At 39.4% G+C, this 18,211-nt stretch overlaps 1 protein-coding gene and 1 pseudogene across 1 annotated transcript in view; both read right to left on the bottom strand.

Annotated features, from left to right (window-relative positions):
* LOC115510350 (SLX4 interacting protein) overlaps window positions 1–18,211 on the bottom strand; it is a 176,702-nt gene that overhangs the window by 139,519 nt on the left and 18,972 nt on the right. The window contains exon 2 of the mRNA XM_030310100.2: window positions 16,956–17,011. Coding sequence (XP_030165960.1) covers window positions 16,956–16,982 — 27 coding nt within the window. The 5' untranslated portion in view covers window positions 16,983–17,011. The remainder of the gene's footprint in view (window positions 1–16,955; window positions 17,012–18,211) is intronic.
* Window positions 16,687–16,783, bottom strand: LOC115511325 (annotated as a pseudogene).

Here is an 18,211-nt window from a genome sequence, read left to right as displayed (position 1 = left end):
GGACAGATGCATGCTACTGAAGGTCGGGTCCTCTCCTGACTCACAGTGTCATCTGTAGAGCAGACATTCAGAAATTTTAGTAGACTGACATCCTCTTTGATACTTTCCTTGATTGTTGCAATATTTTGGTTTAATTACCATAACATATAAATACTGTGGGATATGAACAACCTTAAAACACCTCAACATGCATACCAACAATAAGGCAAGTTGCAAACTGTAAGTAAAGCCCTAATTATGATCATCCTCATCCCCAGTAACTAAGAGAACCTTCTCAAGGGCCAGATTATTCCAGCTACCTCCCAGATGCCCCTGAGGCCTCTTACAAACCTTTGAAAACTCATTATTATGTTCTGTAAGAAGGCCTGTCTATAAGACTGCTAAGGAGAAACTTTATGGTGAAGTCTCTAAATCATAAAATACTACTGCATAACTTTTGAGGTACTCTGTGCCCCTTTTTCTAACAACCACCATACCCAAGGGTAGGTACAGGCATGGACAGCCACATATGTACTAAGTGACACTGCCCCTGTCCCAGTCATTGGAGCAAAGATGGACACCTACCGAAACTCACCTCCACAAGTTGTAAAATATATCCCTTGAGAGGTGAGGGGCCACCATGTTCTATAATGTGCATAGGGGAGCAGAAAGATACCAGCAGAGGGAGAATGACAAAGAAGACACAGAGATGATGGCTTTGTTTGTCAAAGAAAGGCCCATGGGGGAGCTACCTGGAAGCAGGCCCATGGGCAGCGGAAGCTTCTCCAGGCCTTTACAAAGCTCAATGTTGGGATACTCTGAGGCCCTTCTGCTCCCTTATCATAAAGTAAGGACCCTTTTTCAGCTCTGGTAGTCTGCCAGCTTTGTTTCTTCTTCCAATGAACCTTGACTATCATCAGTCCAATAGAGTCCTTATTCTCTAAATAAGGTACAAAATTCTCTTGAGCAACTTTTCAGATCTTCATCTTCTGCTCTATAGGGATTCAGAGCTCCTCTGCAAAGGAGCTGGACTACATCAGTGCTCCTCAATGTGTTTTAAGCCCCCCTCCACACCATTCAATTCTGTGCAGAACCTCAATACATTAAACTGATAGGAGCTCGGCCACTCAGCTAGAGCAGGAACAGGGATCCACCTCAGGCCCTCCCTGGAATGCAGCGTTTCCAGGAAACACTGCTGAAAATCCCAAGCAGAATGCTCTATGGGGCCCCTGGCTCTGCCTGAATATCTCATCCTCCGATCAAACAGCAGCTTAAAAGGGTCCACTCCACACGTTGCCCGAGAGAAGGCAAAAGACAAGAGGATGAGCACCAAGCCAGAACCAGTAAGTGCAAGCAAGGCAAACTGCCAATCACTGGCCAAGGCCTGAACGCAAGGCTTCCTTAGGGAAAGCAATCACTCCCAGTCCTAGAAGGAGGCGCCAGAAGGAAGCTGACAGCTCAGCGGTCAGACAGTGACATCCCAAAGAACACCCATGCCTCTGAATCAGCAAGCCCCAAAGACAAATAAACTGCTTTTCACTTTGGGATATGGCTTAAACGTAGTGGTAAGGAGGAGAAAAGAGGAAGTGAATAGGCAGCAGGCTGAGGTATAGAGGCTCCAGGCCCCAGCCCAGGCCCCCACAGCCTAGCTGGCCTTCCTTTTGGGGTTAACCATGATCCTTATGTGACCACAAATGGAAACAAAAAAAAGAAAAAAAAAAGCCTCCACAGAGACTTTTGTTTAAGGACATCGAGATCTAAAATGAAGAAAGCAAGCAGACCTAGAGAGAGAATGGCTCTTGAAAGCAAACTCCGGAGTTCAGACATTGCCCGGGGACTCATTAAATGGTATTAATGACTCCCACAAACACTAGGGCTTTGAACATATTTGCATAACTATGTTATATGATTTCTCAACATCACTTTAAACTGAGGAATATCTTCTTCAGAATTATGAGCTTTTGTAAGAAGTACCTTGAGACATTGCTTAAACAAGCCTTCATTTACTTAACAACATGAAATACTGCTAGACCGACAGACCATCTGCAAAACTTTAAAAAGGACTAATAAGAACTCTGGCTTCTTTAAGAAGAAGTGCAAAATAAGTTGCTTCATGAAATACCCTGGAAGAAAAAATTAATCAAAATGATTACTTTTATGATGATGATGATAATATTATAATGTCTAATATTATTAAAAATGACCTTTATATTAATCATTTCATTTAACCCTCACAATAACACTATGATGAAAATACACACCATAATTAGTGCATAAGATGCTAATACTGCTGATCCAAGGAACACACTCTGAGAACCAGTGCTTTAGAGAACAGTCTTTCTCTCCTCTTACTCCCCTTAGTCTATGAGCTTTTAGGCCCATTTCACATGACAGTGGAAGCATGTGACCCAGTTCACCTACAGGTCCTGGCCCATGGGTGAGGTAGTATCACAGTCCAAAACAGCGAGACAGAATGCTGGCCACCCCACAGGGTTTTTTCTTTCTTCTAGACAAAAGATAATAGAAATGCCAAACAAGTCAGCTCTTCACAGACCAAAATACATGTTCAAATTAGTTCTTTTTAAGCATGTTTTCTAAATAGCAACAGTGTTCTAGGGATAATTCATAATACCAATACAGGTAAACAAACTGAATCGTCTTGTTTGGACTCCTGATCTCACAAAAATACCTTTACCACCAACAAAATGTGATTAAATACCTGAACATCTTCGTATTAGAATAAACAATAGGACCTGCGATTAATGTCTTCAACTACTACTGACTTTGAAAAAGGCCCCTATCAGGTAACATGGAAGAAAAAGAATGCTAACACTTTCTGAGTGATGACTCTGTGCTAAGATGGACAATTATCCCAAAAGGGAGTTTATGTTAACGCTATTTAATTAACAGATGAATACAAAAGCTCAGAAAGAATAAGTCATTTTCCAAAGTGCAGGTCAATGTTAAGGCCCTGAATCAAACTCCGGCCTTTTTGTCTCCAAAGCCTAAATTCTTTCCACTATAACGTATGCAGAAAATTCCTCAAATAAAAATTTATAGAATCATAAAAATGTAGGGCAAGCAGGTCCTTAGAGACTCCCTAATTCAACACTTCATTTAAGAGATAAGAGAACTATTGGGCACCGGGTAGCTCAGTCGGTTGAGCCTCCAACTTTGGCTCAGGTCATAATCATACAGTTTGTGAGTTCAAGCCCTGCATCAGGCTCACTGCTGTCAGCGCAGAACCTACTTTGGATGCTTTGTCCCCCCTCTCTGTCCATCCCTCGCTCATACTCACTGTCTCAAAAATTAGCAAACATTGAAAAAAAGAGAGAGATTAGAGAACTGTGGTAAAAAAATCTCTGAAGATGGCCACTAACAATTCCTTACCTCCTCTGTATAAGCTCACCACTCCTTCCATCAAGAGGCAGAGTCTATTTCCTCTCCTGACCTTGTGAATAGCTGACCAATGAAATATGGTGGAAGAAACAGTTTTCTACTTCCAGACACAGCCCTTAGGAAGCCTAGCAGTTTCCACTGGCATGATCCCCAGGGAAGTCAGCTGCCATGCCATAAGGGAGCTCAAGCTAGACTACTGAACGATGAGACATCCTGTGAACAAAGAGAGGCATCAGGGAGGAAAACCAAACATGTGAGCAAAGCCTCCTTGAGATTTCCAGCCTAGTCTGTTTCTGAATGCCCCCACGACAGTGACCCCAACCAATGTCATGAAAAGCAGAAAATCTGCCTGGCTAGATTTTCTGACCCATGGGATCACGAAGTTTGGAGCTGGCTGGTTACACAGCTACAGATAACTGGAAAAAAAAAAAAAAAAAAAAAAAAAGAGAGGTTAACTGACCTGTCCAAAGTCAGGAATACCAAGGACTAACATCGAAACCCCCTGACTTCTAGCCCCGGCAACCTGTCAGTGTAGTCCATCATGTAAATGGACACACAAACAGGATACCGAACGGAATGACTGAACTATGGCTTTGCTATGACTTCCCATCAAAACAAATCTGAATACAATCACTGAACAGAAGTTGCCCGCAGTTTCACCTTACACAGTTTCAGTTACCTGCAGTCACCCAAAGTCAGGAAGTAGATGATCCTTCTTCTGACAACATGTAGTAGCTTAAGCACAATAGTAGCTTAGTGCTACATCTCTCACCTCACTTCATCTCATCATGTAGACACTTTATCATCTCACATCATCGTGAGAAGAACGAGTACAGTACAAGAAGATATTCTGAGAAAGACCACGTTCATATAACTTTTATTAGTTATTGTTATAACGGTTCTATTTTATTATTGTTCTCTCTTACTGTGCCTAATTTATAAATTTAACATAGGTATGTAAGTATAGCAAAAAACAGTGTATATATAGGGTTCAGTACTATCTGCAGTTTCATGCATCCACTGGGGGTCTTGGAATGTATTACGAGGGGTAAAGGGGGACTACGGCACTCATTTGTTCACAACTCAGCTAAGCAGGGCACTCTGATCTCTGTGCTCTACTGACCTACTGCTATTTACGGTCTAACACAATCATTTCTCAATGCAAATCCTCCTGAGAATACGGAAGGGTGATCATCAGCCTTGTCTGTATCACTAGTGCCTAACCCAGGGTCTTGCAGGCCAGGATAAATGACAGTTTTCTAAGTGACACCTCACATATGAAAAGAATTAGACTAGTCCTCATTCCAAAGAACTATGAGACCAGGAACAAGTAAGATGCTGAGGCCAAGTCCCTCTACTATTGTACAGATTGTTACTGTTAAATAATCACCGAGGGCCATGACATTCATAAAATGTTATTTTCTCAAACACTTTCACGGCATTGTCTTTTATTATAAATCTGATACTCACAAGAAACCCTGTCAGACATATAGTGCTATTATTCCTATCTTAGAGTTGAAGAATGGTCAGAGAGGTAACAGGATTCACTGCAAGTCATCCAATTTTCACAAGTGAAACCACAATGTGAATTCAGGAAACCTGATTAAATGTCTGATGCTAATTTCACCTTCCAGAATCCTTTCCTCAAGTACCTGATGATCTAAATTTCACGAAGTACTACAAAAGAACCTAAAGCAACATGCATAGACTATAGACAATCAAAGAAATTTAGAACTAGACATGACCTCAATATTATCCACAACATATAGTGAATTTTCAAGTAATAAGAACTGGGATGTTAGGTCTAGCATATATGCCTTGCCAGCATCTACAGGGCACACCTCTGTGAAACAAATGGCGTAACATTCTTTTACATCTCAGACGACACTTGCAAAATACAGTGCATGCCTGTGTGAGTATGTAGGGTCACCATGAAAAACTCATTACTTGATGTTTCATGTAGTCTTACTGTCACATGCTACTCACATGTGACAAAGTGATATATGCAGTGGCCTAGCTTCCTATATTACTTAATCACGGGCATTCCAAGACATTACTACAAGAGGAGCTTTTAAAGGACAAGAAGTGAATGCTGTACATTCTTCCATCATATGGTTGACTAGACCACTGCACACACAGCTCTTTCAGTGGGATGTCCTTCACATGGAATCCCCAGGGGTTGTAGAATGCAAGAACACTCTGTAGTCCCCACTCTACCTCTTGACTCCTCAACCATGCATCCCCAAAATGAATGGTGGTGGTAACAATAAGGAAAGGGGAGTAGGAAAAGCAGGAAGTATAATAACACCATGAATTCAAGGACTTGTACCAGTCCCAACCAAAGCCCCCAGCCTTTACTACTGGGACCAGAGCTGGGCGGGGCTCCCAAAGCTTTCCAAGGATAAAGAGAGGGGATCCTCACTCTCAACACATCACTTCCAGTTCCTGAATCTGGAAAGGAAGCACACTAGAGAGAGTCTTGTGTCACTCTAAGAATGTTTTCTCTGAGGCCACGTTGGATAGTTTGGGTTGCTGTGACTGTTTTCTACTGTTCCAGTTAATGGTGGTGTTTCCTGGTGAGGACAATTATAAGACAGAGCAAACTAAATATCCACAGGCATATCAGGCTCTGGATGAGAGCATGCACACGCCCCCGGGCAAACAAACACAGGCCTTTAGGATGTCATGACAATTTAGGAATGAGCCAGTGATTTTAAAAGCACTTTAATTGCTGTGTTTCCTTGAATCACAATGTCTACAGATGCACACACTTAACAAAACACAGAACAATGATGCCCTCTACAGCCTTCAGAGAGAATCCAAGGAACTTTCCGAGTTCTTGCATCTGGTGCTAGATCCTGACTTCACTTTTCTACCCAGAATTATTTTCTTTTACTAGAATAACATACAAAGTATATGCTTTGTATGTATGTTGGAAAAATTAAAGTATCAAGGTGCTAAACTAAGGTGCTAATCAAAATAAAATACAATAATGTCCAAACAATTAACATTATACTATACTGAAATAATTTACTTTCCTAAAAGACATACAGAAGCAAACTCCACACTGTCATTTTAGCTATTAACAGAGGCTATTACTTAAAATATTTCCAAAGTGGAACTATGGACTCCTAAATGGAGAAATAGGTCAAGATGAAATTTTTTAAAGAAAAGAAATATACCACAAATTGAGTATTACAACATTCCCTGTCTGGAACTGAATAAAAAAAAAAAAAAAAAAAAAAAAAAAAAAAAAAAAAAAACACTGGTAAGAAATAATTCTAAGCTCGAGTGACTTCCCTGTTCTCCATGAACCACGAGGAAAGAAACTTCTTATCTTTGTAATAAGGAAAGTGAGGGGTTATTGAGCACCTCTGAAATATTCCAGATTACTCAAGACCTGTGTGCATACAAAAGAAGTAGAGCAAAAGTCCTTCTTCTCAGGAAATGTGGCTGGGATAGTATGTTGTAAAACTATGTGTGAACACATATATAAACAATTGGAGAACATATAGAAAACATAAGCTGCACAAAGCAAAGGAACAAAGTGAGAGGATAATCAATGTGAGAAAAGTCTAGATTGTGTGTCAAAGGAAAAAGGAGTCATTAATCAAGCCTGAACAAGCTGATAGAGACTAAGGAAGAAAAGGTAAGAGAGAACAAGAAGAGAGAAAACCACAGGCTAGGTCACTGCAGGAAATGAGAAGGCATCAGTTTCAGAGGAATAGGTGGGCCACGTTCCCAAGTTCCAAGATAAAAACATGGGTCAAAGTTAAAGAGGAAGAGAGAATAGTTATAAGAGTACCTTAAATCTAGCCAGAGAGTTCAGATCAGATCTGATTAAACAGAAGGAATTACTCTGATCACTTAAGCAAGGAAGTAACATGATGAAAATGGTGTTAAGAAAACATTATCCTGGAACTTGTCTAGATAAACTGGGATGGCAAGACAGGAAAGGCATAGAGATCATCCAGAGACTAAGGTAGAAATAGAAACCACAAGGACCATAAAGGCTGAATTTGTAAGAAAAGAAGACAGAAGCAGCAAGTCCAAGATACTCTGCAGAGGGTGGATGCGTTATACAGGATACCAGGAATAAAGGACGAGGAGATATCATAACTGGACACGTCTGGGATGTGTGAGGGTAGTGTCATGGACATTCAAACCAAAAGCCAGTTCAGAAGAAAACTATGACAAACTGAATTCTTAGTTTGAGGTTTTAGGGATCAGTGTAGGCAGAGATTTGATGGAGGCAGGTGGAAAGTTGAAATCGAAAGGAGGATGAGAAGCCAGGGCAGTACTTAAGCACTTTCTAATCATCAAAAAAAAAAAAAAAGAAGAAGAAGAAGAAGAAGAATAGATGATCTTATACACACAGGAAGGGATTGGAAAAATAAAGCCCAGAAACTGGGTGTCTGGCCAGAAAGAGAGAACACTTGGAAAAGGAAGTTTCATTTCAAGTCCAACAAGAACCCTGTTTCAAAGACATCAACGCACAGAGCAAATGCCCTATTGAATGAGAAGGAACCGAAGAGCTTTAAGCCTGAGGCAGACTTAACTGGGTGACTATTGGTGAACTCTGGATTTTATGTCAAGTCTATCAAGCAATCAGGACATGTTTAGTTGTGACCACAGTTTCCTGCATGGCCAGTGTAACAGAACAGATAATATGCAACCGGGGAAAAAGAGCGGCCTACTTTAGTTGGAGCATGTCATCTACCACTAGGCAAACGCTTACTGGCTCTATGTCTTGAAAACTTAAAGCTCTCGCAAGGAATTGACAGAATTAAGAAGAAACTGGAAGGTGAAGAGCTTAAGTAATGGAGAAGAAATACAAAGGTACTTCTTTTTACCTTGACAAGTTTCACAGAGACCAATGCCTTTCTAAAAACATTCCCAGGAATAAAGGTTACACACTCCTCCTTCAAATTCATTTCTAATAAAGAATGTAACCATTTAAAACTTCTGTGATTTATTAGGACACTTGAGTTTTATTCTTTCTTAAAATTTAGTATAAGATTCATTACCTAGAACTCAACTGGTATGAAAACATTTGTATAAATCTTTTTTTTTTCAATGTAATACACAAAATCAAAGCACCAGCTTTCAAATCAGTGCTGATGACAAAGTCAATACCACATTCTCCTTTAGGTAGACTAAAAAGCCTAGGACACAGAATTGAAGTGGTTCACTGAGGCAAGCCAGCAAGACAAAAGCCCATTTGCTATTCAACTTTCTCTCTTTCTCTAGAAGTTCAAAGAGCTCCTCTTCACTTTTACTTTTATTACAAAGAGGAAATTACTGTCAATTCTTGGACACATTTCTCTTTTTGTGGTTGTTCTAAGGAATGCAGAGACTAAGGTTAACTGAAATTCAGAGCAGTGCATAAAACTATAAAAGCTACAAAGAAATAGAAAGAAAAACATAGATAGTAAAGATGCAGGGAGATTTTTTTAAAAAGTAAAATCTCTCCTCTACTCCTAAACGTTAACAAAATCCTAAACTTGTTACTTTAGATACAGAAAACGACTCAGTCTTCCTGCCCCAAAAGTCCAGCTCCCCACCCTCTCCAGAATTAAAAAGTAGACAAATACCAACAGCAGAAGTAAAAGCTTTAAGTCTCCTGGAGTGGGTGGGAAGGAGGAGGAGGGGGTCATTACACATTCTCTGTGAAAGAAGACAAAGCCAGATCCACATTCCAGGGAAATCTGTCTGGTCCGAGTTTTTCCTTAAATACAGATTGGCCTGTCACTAAGCCAAGCTCTGTAATCTTCCCAGGCTGCCACTGCTAGGGAAGCCAGGAATCCCTTCTAATTAATCAAGCCCTCCCAACAAAAATTTTCCCACCCACAATAAAGTAGATTGGGGGTAGGGGAAGCAGCAGAGCAAGCTTTGTAGCCAAAAGAATTCTAGACTTTGGTGTAATACCTAACTAATCCAAGAAAACAGATGCAGGAAGCAGAGGAAATGATCTACAAACAGAGACAGACAATGAAGTAGGAACCTTTCAAAGTACTGCTTTGCTGGAACCCAAGCTAAAAATTTTAAATCCTAAGATGTAATTATTATCAGGAGTGAGGCCTGGCAACATTACATACTTTTAAAAATACCTTTAAAGCAGGGGGTAGACCCATAAATTTTTCAGAAGCAAATACCATGTATACTGATTTGACACTTTTAGCCATAATTTGTTATTCAAATTTATTTTCTTCTTACTAAAGCTTTGTGTTTTTATGGATAAAAGCCCATGATTAATACAGTTTGTGTCCATGTCTATTTCTCGTTTCCACTTGCAAAGGAAACGGCCTTGCCTTGGCTTGCCAATTTATACACCCTTGCAGCCAGTTTAAACCAAGGTAACTTCATTGAAAGCTTACTCTGACAAGAAGCAAAGAGGTGGGGGCATATAAGGATGCATGAATTGAGACCCATGGTGTCCAACACAGCTGCTACTAGCCATGTGTGCTTCCTGAACACTTGAATTGTGGCTAGCAGGAATTGAGATGTGCTCTAAAAGACATATTTATACAGAAAGACAGACAGACATTTCAGAACTTTGCAGGCAATGATGTCTTTGTTGCAACTATTCAACTCTACCACTGTAGCATAAAAGCAGCCAGAGACAATATGTAAACAAATGGGAGTGGCTGCATTCCAATAAAACTTTATTTACAAAAACAAGCAGCTAACCTGTGAGATGAAATTCGCTGACCCCTGGCCCCTAAACAATGTATAATTTTGGAAATTCTAAAATACTGAGGTGGGTGCAGAGCTAGAATTAAGATCACTAAGGAGCCTTGGGAAGACGTGTCAGCTGTCACCACTACGCACAAATTAGAAAGGAGTCCTGGAAGTATAGGACTTATCTCCCTGCCACAGGTTGCAGTGACCAACAAGTCAAGAGACCTTGAAAGCTCTGGTTCCAAGGGCTCTCACCTCATTCACTATTGCCATTTCCTGGAATTCTGGCCTAGGAGACAATTAAAAGAAAGAGTTCAAGAACAGAGACACAATGATTTAACAAATAATAATAATAAGAGCTCTATTATACGCAGGAAGGTCAGAAGAGTTTTCTTTTTTCTTCAATTGAAAAAGGATAAGCTGTTTGCATGGATAATTAATACCATTCCAGGGAAAGTCTCAGAATAAACAACTGAGGTGCAAGGGGCAAACTATTTGGTGTTCATTGGGTGTTCTATTACTTTAGAAACCATGCTCTATCCAAGTATTTTTCAACCCAGAAAGCCAAAAGTACATACATATATATGAAAATTTGTTTAATTCCTTTTAAATTTTACTCACTCAATTATGGATTATGGTAATGCATCTACACAGATTACAACTACTTATCAAAAAGAGGCCTCTTCTGCCCTAACCTGTCACTACCTTTCCCCAGCTCTCACTCACCAGGAGCAGCCACACTGAAAGCAGATATTTGATCTGGTATTTACTATCATATTTCTAAATACTATGTTATTACTATCAATTTCTCATTATTTCAGTTTCACATATTTTCTATTGAAAAGGACAGTGCTTACAACCCACCACCCACACATGTCCTTCACCAGCCTTCCAACATTTGGAGTTCACAACGTATGGAATGTACCCTCGGTTCGAAGCTGAGCCATGTAGTGTACTGTACTCACTTTCCTATCTTGCATAACTTTTCATTCGCTTAGTTAAGAGCTGCATCGTTTTTTTTGTTTAGCTTCCCGTATTCTTATCACTAAATCATACCCACACTCTCTGACAGACCTAAAAAAAACTCCTCTCTGTACCCTCAAATATGTGAGGTGTTTCAGCCTTTCCTTTCTTGTTGGAGATCTCTTTCGTGGAACCCTATATCCTGTGCCAATCAAACTGACTGTTTTCTAGGCAGAACACACTGCTGATCCTATGGGATTCACTTCACCTGCAAGATTGCCTGTTTCCCAGACCCTCTGTCTCACTCTTGCTCTGTTTACTCCCTCATTTTGGAAAATCCTTCCTAAAACAGAGCACACTCGAAGGAAATTGTTTTAGACTCTGCATCTCTGAAAATGCCTCTGTTCTGCCTTACCTGCCAGAATGGCTAAAATAAAAAACACAAGAAACAAGGAGTGTTGGCATGGATGTGAAGAAAAAGAAACCCTCATGCTCTGCTGGTAGGGATGCAACTGGCAGGACCACTGTGGAAAACAGTATGGAGGTTCCCCAAACAATTAAAAATAGAATTTCCATATGATCCAGAAATTCTACTACTAGGAATTTACCTAAATAAAAAGAAAACACTATTTGTAAACATTAGATTATCATTTAATAACTAGTAAAAAAAAAAATTAGATTTTTATAACAAAATTAAAAAACTTGCTCTAAGTGACATATATAATTCAGTGCATCTGACAACCATCACATTTTTCAAGTGCTTATGGAATATTTTCCTAAATAGGGGAATTATGCTAAACAACAAAATGATTATTAGAAAACTCTCGGGATGCCTGGGTGGTTCAGTTGATTAAGTGTTCAACTTTTGATTTCGTCTCAGGTCATAATCTCAAGGCTCAGGGTCATGATCTCATACTTCCTGACAGAGCCCAGAGTAGGGCTCCACACTGACAGCAGGGAGCCTGCTTGGGATTCTCTCTCTCCCTCTGTCTCTCTCTGACCCTCCCCAACTTGCACATATGCACACTCAAAATAAACTTAAAAACAAAAAAAAACTCCCAAATACTTAGAAACTATATAATATATATTTTAATAACCCAATGATCAAAAATTAAATCATAGAAAGAATTAGAAAATATGTTTATTTGAAAAACAAAATTCCTTCTTTAACTGCATCTTTAACAAAACAAGGATACAATTAAACTAGTAAACATTTACAGAGAAAAATTTATAGCTTTAAGCAAATATATTAGAAAAGGTTCATGATTTAAGCTTTCACCTTAAATTGGACAGAGAAGAGCACATTTGCTCAAACAGAATAAAATAAGAAAGAATTCCAAAAAACAGAAAACAAGTACACTACAGGAAAAAGAAAATCAAAGCCAAAAGATGGTTCTCTGTCTGAGAAACCTAGTAAATAAATAAACCCCTAACAATACTAATAATCCCTCCTTTGGAAATGCAAATCAAAACCAAGTATCACCTCACACCTACTAGAATGGCTACTATCAACAAGACCAAGAGAAAGGAATGCTGGTGGGACTGTGGAGAAAGGGGAACCCTGGCTGGTGCATGACTGGTGGGAATGCAAACTGGTGTAACCATTATGGAAAACAGTATGCAGGTTCCTCAAAAAACTAAAACTTCAACTACCTTGTGATCCAACCAGTCCATTTCTGGGTATATATGCAAAGGAAATGAAATCACTATCTCAAAGAACTATCTGCACCCCATGTTTGCTGCAGCATTATTCACAATGGGAATTGTGACAACCTAACAACCTAAATGTCCATCAATGAATGAATGAATAAAGAAAATGTGGCATAAATACACAATGGAATACTATTTAGCCGCTTAAAAAAAAGGAAATCCTGTTTGTGAGAAATGGACAGACTTTGAGGGCATTATGCTAAGTGAAATAAGTCAGAGAAAGACAAATCACGTATGCTCTCACTTATATATAGAATCTAAAAACATCAAACTCATAGAAACACAGAACAGAATGGTGGTTGTCAGGGGCCAAGTAGTGGGGAAAACAGAAAGATGTTGGTCAATGGGTTAAACTTCCAGTTATAAGATGAATGGGTTCTGGGGATCTAATGTGACAACAGTTAACAATACTGTACTGTATACTTGAAAGTTGCTACCAGAGTAGAGCTTTAATGTTCTTACATAAGAACAACAAAATGGTAATTATGTGAGGTAAAGGATGTGTCAACTAACTTTATTGTGGTAAACATTTCACCACATATCAAATCACTGCCTTATACACCTTAAGCTTACACAATGTTATATGTCAGTTATATCTCAATAAAGCAGGGAGGAGAAAAAAAAATCACCCCTTTGGAAGGTTCAAGCCTGCTGGTCAGAATATGTGGGAGCCATGATAGTTGAGAGCTGGTATCCTAATGCCCAAAAAAGAAAAAAGAGAAAGGAGAGATGGGAAGAAACTCATTCCAGTTAAGCTCAGAGCTGTTAAGAACTTTAACTTTCAGTTATTTGCACAATGCTTGACACATAAATAAGTACGGGATTTGTAGATATCCCCATATATTAATACTCTGGTTCACAATGGGTCAGTTTGTCCATAATTTCTTGGAGCAGGAACTATTCAGCAGAGCTTTCTCCTTCATTCTCTTGATAAACTGTGACCTTCATGAAAATGCAACTAAAAAAAAAAGAAAATCACTGCCTGCAGACCAAGGAAGCAACATGGAAGCTTGCCATCAATCCAGGGCTTCAATAGGGGGAAGAGAAGGGAAAACAGCAAGGAAAATACTGGAAAATACTAAAAACACCAACCTCGTGCCAGACTCCACTGTGGGTTGCAAAGCTGTACTACCCACAAGGTGGTGGAATCCCAAGCCATGAAATTAATACAAAGCCTGGTCCAAAACCACTGAAATGCCAGTGGCTCCAGTAGAAGTAAATTTGGAAGTGCTCAGCTGCACTATAGGGCTCATAGGTCCTTCCACCGTGTGTGTGCGCGCATGCGCGCGCATGCACGTGCACACGGACCATGTGCGGGATATGACTGAAAATGAGCAAAAAGTACACACATGAACACTGATCACCAATTTATTCCGCACTTAGTATGTAATAGTGGAAGTGACAGAATAATCTAAAAAAGGCTGAAATAAATTACTTTAAAATTATAAAGAAGATAAAAGGAGGATACAGAAACACATTTTTAAAATAGCACAAGTATATATACATATATAAAAAAAGAACTGGTATAATTTGAATTAAAAAAAAAAAAAATAACCAGGGCACCTGGGTGGCTCAGTTGGTTAACCATCTGACTTCAGCTCAGGTCATGATCTCACAGCTCCTGAGTTAAGTCCCATGTTGGGCTCTGTGCTGACAGCTCAGAGCCTAAAGCCTGCTTTGGATTCTGTGTCTCCATCTTGCTCTGCCCCTCCCCAACTCGGGCTCTGTCTGTCTCTCTGTGTCTCTCTCTCTCAAAAATAAACAAAGATTAAAAAAATTAAAATAAAATAAATAACCAAACACAAATTCTCATCTGAAAAATGTAGTCACTAAAAATAAACAAGTTAAAGAGTAGATTAAATACAGATTAAATAGCAAAGTAAATACAGATGAGAATATTTTAATGAACTGGAAGAGGTCCAATAAAAAGCACTCTGGGGGCACCTGGGTGGCTTAGTCAGTGAAGTGTCCAACTCTTGATTTGGGCTCAGGTCATGATCTCACAGTTCGTGGGTTTGAGACCCGCATTGGGCTACACACGCTCACAGCATGGAGCCTGCTTGGGATTCTTTTTCCCTCTCTCTCTGCCCCACCCCCATCCCTCTGTCTCTCAGAATAAATAAATAAACTTTAAAAAAAAGAAAAGAAAAAAGCACTCTGAACACAATGTAGGGACACAGAGACAAACAATAAAAGGCAAATGGCCAAGCAGCACTCATACAAGCCTACCAGAGCAGCATTTGTCGGAATGGACAATGCCTCCCAAACCACGTAAATAACAAGCCTAAGCTTCAGACTTCATAATGAATTGTAAAACCTCAAAGACAAAAATAAAATCTAAAGAGGACCCAGAAAGAAAAAATTTGATAACCAAGAAAGAAATCACAATGAGGCAGACAGCAGACTTCGGTAGTGGCTAGTTTCCACAGATGAGCCCCCACAATTCTTCCTTTCTCTATGAGCATATGCTGCTTCTTGCATCAAAAGCTGCTACTATCCTTGGGCTGGGCCTTTGGGTGTGCTGACCAACGGAATACAGCATAAGTGCCACCTGAGACTTTTGAGCCCAGGCCTTCAAAGAACTGGCAAATTATACTTCTGTCTTCTAGAAACTCTTGCTCTGGGACACCATCCCTCAAAACTCAGCCACCATGCTAGTTGGTGCCCAAGCCACACAGAGTAGCCATGTGAATGAGAATGAAGGGCAGCAATTAACAGCCCCAGGTGAGAGCCCAACCACGGTATCAGCTGACAGCGATGTGAGTACATCATGCTTGATGTTCCAGCTGAACGGAGTCCCCAGATAACTGCAGCCCCAGCCATCATCAAAAAGAGAAATGACCCAAATGATACTGGGCAACCTGGAATAGTAAGAATGAAATGGCTTGTGTTTTAAGCCACTAAGTTATAAGGTGGTTTTAAATATCAGTCAGTATCTACAATGTTTCTCAGTTGCAATAACAGATTCCAGAAGACAATGGCAAAATATCTCCCAAGTGCTGAGGACAAATAATGCTCAACCTAGATTTCTATAACCAACTTTCTAGAGTTAAGACAAAAAATACATTCTTAGACAAACAGGGAAAGTTCACCACTTAACAATCTCTCATAAAAAGAAATACTACAGAACACATAGATACAAGAAATAATTGTAAGCAGTGAAATGTATAAATATGTTGTAAATCTAATAAGCCATGACCTGATAAAAATAATATATAATTACAATATTAAGTAGTATCTGACCTGGCTAACTACTGTAATTTGTCTGTTCTGGTGTTTTTGTTTTTAAGTTTATTTATTTATTTTGTGAGAGAGAATGTACGTGCGCTGGAGGGGCAGAGAGAATCCCAAGCAGGCTCTGCACTGTCAGCACAGAGCCTGTTGTGAGGTTTGAACTCACGAACCGTGACATCATGACCTGAGCTGAAATCAAGAGTCAGATGCTTAACCGACTGAGTCACCCACATGCCCCTGTTTTGGTGTTTTGAATGCACTAAATGTAACACTAGTATAGAAAAGATGTCCTAAACAGCCAACACAGGTGAAGGCATCTCAGAGACCTTATACTATCACTTCTTCCCCTCTCCTTCCCTACCACCCCTCACACACGGTTCCCTCATCCCCCCACACTTGAGGTCTCAGCCCCAGCCATCAAGAGAGACAGAAGAGAAACTTACAAAAATAAAACAACACAGAACGGCCAGGCAAGAGACCTCTGTACAGGCATTCACCCACCTGCAGCATTTGCTGCCTACCTCTTTATTTTCATCTGCTTTGTCATAATCAAAAATCATGTCACAGATATACAAACGTGAATAACAATTTTTAACATTAAGGACAAAGTTATGACCAAAAGGCATCTTACCTAGATTTTAAGCAACTCTCATAACCGCATGAACTATTCATTTTCTCCTCTATCTCATTTTTAATTTTTTTCTCAAGGGAGAGCAAGTTTAAAAATGAGGAAGCTTCATGAATTTGCATGTTATCCTTGTTCAGGGGTCGTGCTAACCTTCTCTGCATCGTTCCAATTTTAGTGTCTGTGCTGCCCCCCTCCATCTCATTCTTAACATGCAAATCTTCAATCACCTAAAGTTGTCAGTAAAATCCCTAATTTAAAGAGGAGAAGGAAAGTTCAGGGCTTCAATTGTCAGTGCACACCGAACTCAGTTATATTAGCAAATGATTAACCATTTTAGAGAAGGCTATTAAGCGCTACTTACTTTAACAGCAAATTTCTTTGACGCCATGGTTTACTGATTCCAGAGTAATTACAGACCTTTAATGGAAAAGAAAAAGTTGTAAGTAGGTGTATAAACATCTTTTTCTATTTGGTAATATAAAGGAGAAAGGAAGACTGAATAATCAAATATCAATAAGTATTTGCAATTTAAATGTTTACTTATAACTGGTCCTAAAAATACATTAAATTAGTAACTTAAAAACCACTAACAAAGGAAAGCACAGACTCAGATGGATTCTACCAAATGTTTAAAGAATTAATATCAATGCTTCACATCCCTTTATTAAAAAAATAGAAGCACAGGGGCGCCTGGGTGGCTCAGTCGGTTAAGCGTCCGACTTCAGCTCAGGTCACAATCTCGCGGTCCTTGAGTTTGAGCCCCGTGTCCGGCTCTGTGCTGACTGCTCAGAGCCTGGAGCCTGTTTCAGATTCTGTGTCTCCCTCTCTCTCTGCCCCTCCCCTGTTCATGCTCTGTCTCTCTGTCTCAAAAAAAATAAATAAACGTTAAAATATTAAAAAAAAAAAAAGTAGAAGCATAGGGCGCCTCGGTGGCTCAGTCGGTTTGAGTCCCACTTTGGTACAGAGATTACTAAAAAATTATCAACAAATAAAAAATTTTTTAAAGCAGGTATATTTCTATATACTAGCAATGAATAATCCTCAAATGCAATTAAGAAAACAATTCCAGGGGCTCCTGGGTGGCTCAGTTGGTTAAGCATCTGATTCTTGATTTCGGCTCAGGTCATGATCTCATGGTTCAAGGGATTGAGCCCCCCATCAGGCTCTGCGCTGACAGTGTGGAACCTGCTTGTGATTCTCCCTCTCTCTCCATCTCTACCCCTTGCATCCCTCTCTCTCTCTCGCTATCAAAATAAATAAACATTAAAATAAAAAGAAAACAATTCCATTTACAAAAGCATCAAAAAGAATACTTATAAAAAATTTAACAGAAGGATGGATAATGAGATTTGTACAACAAAAATCACAAAACATTACTGAATGAAATTAAAAACTTAAGCAAATGGACAGACATCTCATGTTCAGGCACTGGAAGACAATACTGCTGAGATAGCAATACTTCCCAAATTGATCTAGATTCAACACAATCTCTATCAAAATCCCTGCATTCTTTATAGAAATTGACAAGTTTATCCAAAAATTCATATGAAAATGCAAGGGATCTGAATAACCAAAACAAGCTTTTCTTTTTTTAATGTTTATTTATTTATTTTGAGA

Source organism: Lynx canadensis, chromosome A3 (genome assembly GCF_007474595.2).
Source record: "Lynx canadensis isolate LIC74 chromosome A3, mLynCan4.pri.v2, whole genome shotgun sequence".
Classification (NCBI taxonomy): Eukaryota; Metazoa; Chordata; class Mammalia; order Carnivora; family Felidae; genus Lynx; species Lynx canadensis.
The sequence above is the reverse complement of the archived record's forward strand: the minus strand, read 5'-3'. Positions and strand labels throughout refer to the sequence as shown.